The sequence below is a fragment of the Ruditapes philippinarum genome, unplaced genomic scaffold (assembly GCF_026571515.1).
Source record: "Ruditapes philippinarum isolate M1 unplaced genomic scaffold, ASM2657151v2 ctg3815_1_1_1_1, whole genome shotgun sequence".
NCBI lineage: Eukaryota > Metazoa > Mollusca > Bivalvia > Venerida > Veneridae > Ruditapes > Ruditapes philippinarum.
Genome location: NW_026867207.1, coordinates 62,154 through 72,018, shown reverse-complemented (window position 1 = coordinate 72,018; position 9,865 = coordinate 62,154). Strand labels below are relative to the sequence as shown.

General features: G+C 34.2%; 1 protein-coding gene across 1 annotated transcript; it reads left to right on the top strand.

Moving 5' to 3' along the window:
• Positions 1-7,228, top strand: LOC132735300 (amiloride-sensitive sodium channel subunit beta-like). Its single transcript, XM_060722240.1, has 7 exons — positions 1-189; positions 1,242-1,829; positions 2,494-2,669; positions 3,283-3,363; positions 5,059-5,150; positions 5,947-6,110; positions 7,127-7,228. The coding sequence occupies exons 1-7, from the start codon at positions 1-3 to the stop codon at positions 7,226-7,228; spliced, it is 1,392 nt and encodes a 463-aa protein (XP_060578223.1).
• Positions 7,229-9,865: the final 2,637 nt, after the last annotated feature.

The following is a 9,865-nucleotide window of genomic DNA, read 5'->3' as shown; positions in this document are numbered from 1 at the left end:
ATGAACGAAGTTGAATTTTACCGCGGAGCAAGAAGTGATCATCCTCAGTCACGGAGGTATTCTGAAAGATATGATGTTATCGGAGAAACAAAGGATAACAGCACTGAGGAAAACGGTTATATCTTTTACACTGGTTTCAACAATGCAAGCGGCATGTATAGAGATGCACGAAGGGAACCATCACATAAAGTAAGTTAATTTATCACTGTAATAACTTGATCCTTAAACAATATTTTTTCTTTTTCATGATAAAGCTTTGAAATTTGTCTTGTGACTCAAATTATTTAAGGCTGGTCCTATCAATGCAATATCTTCACAAAGTGTTCCCAAAGATAACACACTTGTTTATCATCTCAAAAGGAGAAAGGAATGAAATTGACAGTATGAAGAAAAAAGTTTGTAAAATGGGTCAAACCGTTCACGCCGAATTAATTAGGCTACGACTGTTCATACTTATTGCATCAAGAAAACTGAAAGATTATTGACAAAAAATGGGTTTTTTTTTATCAAACAACTAAAATACACCTAAAGTGTGTAATGATACCATGCCCGGGCCAAACCTCGATATCAGTTGATCATAGACATGGTAAATGATTTGGATTGTGATTAATAAGGCGTTTAAATTGGTCATCATTTGAAATGCAAATAAACTTTGATTCACGCGTTATTTATATTTATCAGATGAGACCTTCACACAGATGCCCATGTTCGCCATAATCAAGCGTTTTATCAGACAACCAATATTTTTCCTGAAAACATTATGCACCTGTTTTCCGTGACTTTAAATAATAAGATGTTTAATTACTGAAAAGACATGAATGTTAAACAAAAATACTGCACTGAATGAAACAACACACATATCGAACGTACATCAGCACCTCTGTACCTGGGACATATGTCCCTTAATAATAATGACACACAGATTGTCTCCTCATGGTATTGCATCTTAGAGAGTAAACAAAAAATTATTACTAAGACACATTTTAGGGAAGGTAATCCGAGTCATATTTGACCACTAAAGAACTAGAACTTTAAGGCAACTGTTTGTATATTTCAGCTGCATTATAGTTTTTTAATAATTCATATTTGTCATAATTCGTATTTGCAAGGAAATCTTTTTTCACGTTGCTTTGTTAATTATGAGAAATTGTACAACGATCTACATATTTGACCGTCTTAATGTGAAGCTATATTTTGCGATGCAAACACAACCATACGTTCTGTAATTTGTTATACTTCAGCGTAGCACTAAAATTTTCCTCCTTATCAAATGTTTTATTCTTGTAAAGGCTGTCAACAACCAGTTCCAAGACATCGGGAATACTTCGGGCAGCATAAAATCGTTTGATTCTACCGGAAAACAGAAGAGTTTCCGGCGCCTTATCGCAAGGTTCGCCGAGAAAACATCGATGCAAGGCGTTCCTTACATAAATAATGCAAAGTTTTGGTGGGCAAGATTAATTTGGTGTTTTATGTTGCTTGCTGCAATTGCCGCAATGTCTTTGCACCTTTGGTATCTGGTTGACCAATACATGGACTACCCTGTACAGACAAAAATTTCGTTAGGATTTGAGACTCTGAAATTTCCCGAGATTACAATATGCAACGCAAATGTCATGCATAAAAAACGTGTGGACAAATACGACGGAGCTGAAAAGTTAAAGGAGCTTCTTGAAAACTTGCATCCAGAAAACCTTGTACCAGATCAGTTTGACCCAAATTATGATCCACACGGGCCAAAACTGCCACCTCCAGGAGGTCAAGGTAAACAGGGACCGGGAGGTCTACCAGAAAGTGGGTCAACTTCTGGTTCGCAAAAACCACCAATTGTAAGTTTGATTATCATTTTATAACCAATAATATAGATTCAGTGTACGCTTGTCTTTGATTAAGTCATTTTAAGATAACCTGAAATTCTTTAAAACTAAGATAGATACTTCAACAGCGCTTGTTAACTTTCGCTTATTTTCTGTTATTATCGAACGCATTTAACACTACGCAAGCATTGATATTGCTCCGCCCTCCGGATTACGTGACTTGTTATTAATGTCATGCCACTTGTTGACAATAACTTTGGATGTTGTCAACAAATTATATCTAAATAAATCGAATACATACAAGACTGGTCCAAGTTTTGTTACCGGGTATCTTTCCGTTCTTCACGGCCATTGACGGCGCTATTTTAAGTTTCGCTGATTTGGGACACAAGGAATTTATTTCGACTGGCTGACACGATTATGTTTAATGTTGAATACAACAGTTAGGAAACACTACAGTCTTTGTCGTCATTGTCTTATTTATTTTTATTAAAAGTTCTAACAAAATCTGGAATATTTCAAACATTTACATGAACCATTCATAGTTTCATCATAATTTTGCAACTATTGTTTAAACTATTTACATCATATTACTTTTCTAATAAAGCCAGGATATATTTTGTCTCTCTTTGGAATTATCAGAGTGTATACTTATCAATATGATTCTTTTCGACAGAGACGCAAACGTTTTCTTAACGAATACAAAAATTTCAATAAAACTAAATTTGGTGGCAAAGATCGTCCGAATTTTCGAGAAATAGGACCAAAAGATCAAAATGATTTTGATGGAGAATTGGATTCTAGGACAGAGCTGGAAGATCTATTTAAATGGTTGTTTATGTCAATCCCAAAGTAAGTTGCATAAAACATTTATGTTTGTGTCATTCTAACATATTTCAAAATATGCAATATAATTTGTTCACTTTAAAATTAAAAGGAATCGAATATTAGAATCGAAATCAATACTGTGAGCTCAAATGACACGTTAGAAAGCTATTGGGCTTTTTTCCTTAACCTTGCACGACAAGTTTCTGTTTATTTGAAAGTTCCATGATAAACTCCGTATGAACACATCTGCTGATGTTTCTAAATTCAATTTCGCCATTTTTAATGTTTAATATTTAAATGTCGAATTCTGCTTAAGCCGGTGTTAGAGGACGTGGAGGGTAACTTGCACTTTCCAGTCCATGAACAGGTTCAGTCAAACCGAGCCTGCAACATTTTCAATTTTGTCGTTTTTTGGCGTTCTTTATGGATTCCGTCTTCTCTAATTTGTGTGTATTTGGTTTTGGTTTTTATGTAGATTTTAACACATATTTGGTCATACTTTCAGCGGTTGATTTACCTTACTGTTTTTTCTGGATAACAAACCAGTAATAACCAATATCTCTGCAAGCGAACCTATATGATTTCTGAATCAGCGGTTTGTTCTAACATCGATGCAATTAAACGATTTTGTTTTCAGGCAGGAGAGAGCTGAATTGGGCCACAATATAACAGATATGCTGATCAGCTGTACGTTTAACGGGAGGATGTGCTCTTCAAAGTAAGACCTTTTAGAAGTTGTCACTGGTATTCACTTTAACAACCCATCCAATTTTGCGGCTCTACGAAATGCGTTGATTTTGATACGGTTAAGCACTTATTTCATATTCATAGAAATAAATATAGAAATTGAGGAGCCTGGCTTTATTGACATTCTGTTATTTTTCTCGAGCGTTGAAATGGTGAAGATCGACAACTTGTTTTAGGTTAAGTCAACCAATGTTGCATCTTCAAAGTGAGAAATAAAAATGAGCCGCCAACAAGAAATAACAAGAGCATCGCAAAGGCAGAGCAATACGCCCGAATGCAAATGTGTTTCAGTAATTTAATAAATTGCAGAAGTGTCCCGTTCATTAAACTTGCCCAGAGAATGTGTATATTAATTATCATCATGATACAAAGTGATCCCCAAAGGCTGGGATATTTAAAACCCAAAGTACATGGTTATTTTATGCAACTTTTATTGATATTATATTTATAATACTCACTTAAAACAACAATAATGTTGGGTTATATGCGTTTACAAATATTTTACTACCTCCTTTTACACCAATAACATCAATATCCATACAGACAATTAACATTATGTTCACGATTCGTTCAAAAGTGATGATTCTACTTTTATGAAGGACAACAAGGTAATTCTACATGCCAGATGCCTATGCTTAGCACAATTAAGGTTTGGAGGAAAAGACTTTACAGACATGTTTACTATATACTATGTACATACTGTGTAAGTGACAACTAACACCCCCCCCCCCCCTACTGACAAAAAGGCAGTTTGTACAACAGGTTGATAATTTTATACGAATTGTAGTGTTAAAAGGACCCACCAGATTCATACATGCCGAATAGCTAATTTCTGTGTAATGTTATTTTTATAATAATGAATCGAACTTGAATGTGTTTTCCTTAATAAGTCATTGTAACTTAAGTGACCCCTGTGGTTATGCCGATACTGACCCCTGGGACATGATTTATATCACATTTGTAAAAGTCGAAATTCATGCTGCATATCGCCATACAAGTCCATATTAATGATACATATCCAACCTTTTAGCATGATAGTTTCACACAGTAAACTAAATTACATTTTCCTACACAAGCCTGCGGATGTTTTTAGATGCAAAATATTACCATTTCATGTTTAAATGTTGAATTCTGCTTAAGCCGGTGCTAAGGGATGTGGACGGTAGTTTGCACTTGACAGTACTGTCCATGAACAGGCTCAATAAAACCGAGCCTGCACCAGTTTTAATTTTGCCGTGTTGGGCTTTCTTTAGGGATTCTTATATTCTATAGATGTAAATAGTAGACAGAGCGAACACGAAGGCATTTCAAATTCATGCATAATGACCAAGTTGGACCTTGAACTTAACAAGCCTTTACCCATGTTCTGCACATCTCGAACTGGGTAACATTTCTGCTCGGCAGTTTAAATTCAAAAACACGAATATGCTAAAAGATAGACAGGCGACCGAAACATTGTAGGAACTACCTCCTAAATGTTGAGAAAACAATGCCGACAATTTTGTTTCCTTGGAAATGTTACACGTGACCAAATTTTACTGTTACCTATATAACAGTACAAACTTCTAAGTCACGTGGTGTACTTACATTAATACATGTAACAGTAAGAATGACTCCCACTGGCATATGAAAAAAAAATCAACTGATCGGTACATTTTTATTGCAGTATGTTCACCCTACATCAGACAACAGAATATGGTAATTGCTGGTCAATTAGCTCTGACAAATTTAAAGTGAAACACCCAGGGCCATCTGGAGGTATACATTTGACTTAAACAGTTTTCTACTTATATACGAGTACACATGCATATTCGTTATTATTTCTTTAAGAGAACTGTAAGAAATATAGGACTGTTTTTATGTTTAAACAATTGTTTTCATTTGTTTCGTTGTTTTTTTTCCTGAACAAAATATTGATTTTTGTCTAGAAAAAACTTGAAATAAGGTGTCAATGGCGTGTTTTCTATGAAATAATATGATACTAGACAGTGATTGGTGAATTACGATTTCATGTCTGTCCAGACTTAAAATCCAAGTGGAAAATTTGTTGTTGTTTTTTTTAAACTATCAAGGTATTATTTGAAACCTATTACAGGTGGAGCTTCTTTTTCAAAATAGCTCAAATGTTTTTAATACTTTGTTTGATTTATGATTATTTGATTATTATTATTTACGAAAATGGATTTTATTAGATTTTAAAAGGACTGGCGTTTAGTCGGTTATGATGCGATTCACATCGCTAGCGTCTGTACACGAATATGAAGTACCAAGTTATAAAATAGGTAAACATTCCTTAGTCACCTTTTCGGACTTATCTTTAATAAAACTTCTTCAAAATCAATTAGTTTTTTAAAAAAGGTAAGAAATATCTAATAATTTATATCAAATCTTTGACGCATTTACCTCCCTCGCAATAGTTGAGCTATCTGTAACAATGCATCGTCGGAACCCACTGGCACATATTCCACAATCGTTTTTACGTAACGAGTACGCATGAGTCACCGATGATGATAACTATAGCGAAGTGATATAAAGTATAATCTTTACTTTTCAGGGCTTTCTTTGGTGTTTTATCTGGAGGTAACAGAGTATTTAAAAGGTCTGACGACAGGATACGGTGCTAGGATTCAGATACATGAGCAACGTACATATCCTCTACCTGCAGAAGAAGGGCTGTTTATTCCAGCTTCCATGGAGACTGATATTGGTCTAAGAATGGTAAATTGGTCACGTGATATTTATGGGGGTAACCGCTTTCGGTTAATAACTGAAACATAAATATCAGTCCCTTTTAGATCGCTTGCACCAAGCGTGCAACCACTTGACATGATGCCTATGCTTGTTGTATGGGTACATAAAGTCATAACTGAATTTAGAATCCCGGAGAATAATTTTATTTACACCGTCGTTTATAGCAGCATATAAAGGCTATAAAGGAGGTTTGGTGCATATTGAATCGGTCTTAACATTCATTCATGATTTTACTGACAGTGCCCCTCTCTGTCCCTTTAATGTATGTCTTGTTTTAAATGTGTTTACATTTGTTGAATCTTTGTGTCTGAATGTGTTATTTGTCCTCAGCAGTGAGCGTTTTCTTTCCCCTCTCTGTCCTGCTTTATACCTTAAATTCCTGTTTTATCCCGTTTAATCAATCAATTATCTATGTTAGTGTTTTCATTTAATTTTCTATGATCTCCTTTATAATGATGTTACTCATTTACATTAGTTTGTTCGCACTCATCCTTCCTTGCGCTGTCGATGAGCCTTTATCTATATTTGTTCGTTGCTTGCTCCGCTTGGTGCATTTAACGGTTGGTTGTCCCGTGTAGTTGGATATGGTTGGCGTAAACTTTTCCTTTTCATATCAAACTGACTTATTATGCTTGTTTTACTATGGAGCGTTGAGAGACTAATTTTAACACATGTATCTTGCATCCTACTTATATGTAATGGAAACATAATGTGTGTGATTTATTTTTATACAGTGGATTAAAAATTATATCTACATTTGAAAAATTTAATCGAGATTCAGCTGTTTTTATAATAATAATAATCATCATCATCATCGTCGTTTTTATTATCATTACAATTAGTATTTACTTTCCGCTGACTCGTTTTTTCTTTGAAATAATTTTAGTCAAAAGTCTTTAAAGGACAAAATAATGTCATTCTTTTTGCACTTATCATATTCAAGTGTAAAATATAATAAACCAGGTGAAGTTATTTTGAAACAGATATCTATATCACGACAAAGTGGATTGTATGGTGACTGTAATGATGGACAGGGTCTAGAGAAATACACAATGTATAAATATACTAGATCGGTACGTGTCTGATTCGTTTATTTTTGTAAAAACGGTATTATAATATTTCTAGGCATCATTACCTCGCACTTTACCAAGTTTCGCTATTTTCCGCATTTTATCTGTTTCAGTCTGATAACTCTTGTTCGACGAGCGTTCATATGACATTTTTTTCTGATTTATAAAAGTTGGCCCCGTTTGCACTAAGAAATGATCCTGATTTTCTTTATATTGTTTTATAAATTCCTAGAACTTAATGGTATATAGTCAAAGTGTTAAAGAATTGCCGATTTGCACAGAAACAAGCCTATATTGAAAGGATTTTGACAAACTACAAAACAAATACAAAAGGAATGAATACAAAATAAGGATCAATTTTAGGATCAGAATCAATATTTGGATCAACTATTAAGTAAAATTACAATAAATTTATTCTAAAATTTTATAATCATGCTATTTTAATTTCAATTCGAATGTTAATATTAAATGCTAATTCAATGAGGATAAAAGCTGGAAAATATCTTAGTTTTTAAATTTTATCCTGATCTTGATCCTGATCCTTAAATCTTCAGATGCGACACGGAAAGTGACGAATAATGCCGATTTTTCACGACCTAACTCACAACCAAAATTTACATCTGATTGTGAATCTTCATCTTGTTATATTTGCCATATTTATTATTTTTATCGACGCAATTATATAATTCTTCTAGAATTTCTTCTGATGTTGATATTTAATCAAATTAAAATGTTATCATATTCTAGGCATGTCAGGCGCTTTGTCTGACTAACAAAATAATGGAAATATGTCGCTGTTTCGATGAAAAATTAGAAGAATTAGCGATGAGTAAAAATAATGGACTTCAACCATGCCGAAATCAAACTGGTAAGTATGTTTGCCAGTTGCTGTTGTTGTTTTTCTTCATTCTTTAGCCTTTTTAAGTACCCTCGAGCAAGGTGCCTAGTAGCCTTAAATTCATTTGTATACACATAAAATATTTCATTTAAGAAACATGTGTAATAGTTTTCTTACTTAAATTATGTTTAGTAGTAAATGTTTAAATGCGACTATTAAAATTGAGGAATATTAGCATTTGTCACGTTTCTGTTGCAGAGATAGAGTGTATGACAAAATTAAAAAACGATTTTGTGAAACACGATGTGCCATGTACATGTTTCAACCCTTGCAGGTATGTTTAGAAATAGAACATGTTTCTGTTAAGTATTTAAACGGTGATGTCATGTCTACAAAATGTTTGGAATATTATAAGAAGAATTTGTCATGATTTTTATTTATTTTCATTACTGGTAGTAGAGTTTGTTGGAGTCTCCAATTACTGCAAAGCCGTGCTCCAATTCAGAAATTAAATTGGGAATAGAATATTAGAAATACAGTCCTACATGTTACCACAATTGTCAGCATAAGTAAAATAACCAGTTGATGGAGATATCCCGGATCTCGGCAAGTGTGAGGTATCCCCCAACTAAACCTTGGGTACAAACCAACCTTGATCAATGTACATGTAAATCGATAAAAAGTGCAACGTGTAAATTATTCAATGGTCGGCACGCAAAAGTACATCATGAAGTTAAAATGATAAAAGTATGTTGAGAAAAAAACCACATATGTCGAGTTTGGATAACATTTATTTTATGGGGGGAGGGGAATAGCGGAGTTTTGACTTTGACTTTTGACTTTTACATGTCTCAAGTTTATATCAGGATAGTTAGAATCTTACAATACCTTTTGGCTAACCAATACTACCAATACATTATAATTTTACTATGTTCATTTCAATATTTACAGTGAAGTTCAATACATTAAATCTGTTAGTCAAAGACAGTGGCCAGACGACGATTATGCGGTAAGATATTGTGTTTTAATAGTAACAACTTAATATGGTAATAGTTCAATGATGGGACTTGGGCGTATTTGATTTACTTCAATCTCATACATTATAATACTTTAAATTTCCGAATGACCCAACCCCAAACCTTGTGCTTTAATACAGGTCTTTTTACACGGTTGCGCTTTTATTGTTATGGAAGTACAATTTTAGTACGTATTTGAAAGTGAAATCATCTTTAATTACACAATGAACAGATTCATATCTAAAACAGAATAAGTAAAAATCAAAAGATTTAACTAACTACAGTGTTGGAGCAATACCTCTAGACGCTTGCAGAAATCATGATCTTAAAGTAGAAAAATGTCGTCTTCTTTTGCCGATTCTTACATTTTTTCATTCATTTTTGCATATAAATCAATTTGACGAGATGAATTAAAGTGTATTTCGGTGGATGAAAAGTCGAGATTTTAGCATTTAGTTATTCAAGTGCTTTGTCCTGTGAATACTGGAGTGGTGCTGGAGGGATCATGGGTTCGAGCTATTCAAATAATCTATTTGAGCCGCGTCATGACAAAACCAACATAATGGGCTTGCGACCAGCATGGATCCAGACCAGCCTGCGCATCCGCGCAGTCTGATCAGGATCCATGCTATTCGCTTTCAGTTTCTCTACTTGTAACAGAGTCGGTAAGCGAACAGCATGGATCCTGATCAGACTGTGCGGATGCGCAGGCTGGTCTGGATCCATGCTGGTCGCCAACGCATCATGTTGGTTTTGTCGTGACGCGGCTCATTTGCCTTTTTTGCTTTTTTAGATGGT

Bases quoted from the DNA above. Each gene is read 5' to 3' on its own strand.
- LOC132735300 (XM_060722240.1), top strand. From the start codon at position 1: ATGAACGAAGTTGAATTTTACCGCGGAGCAAGAAGTGATCATCCTCAG. The intron at 2,670-3,282 runs GTAAGTTGCATA...TTTTGTTTTCAG, and splicing joins TTGTTTATGTCAATCCCAAA to GCAGGAGAGAGCTGAATTGG. The intron at 5,151-5,946 runs GTATACATTTGA...TTTACTTTTCAG, and splicing joins ACACCCAGGGCCATCTGGAG to GGCTTTCTTTGGTGTTTTAT.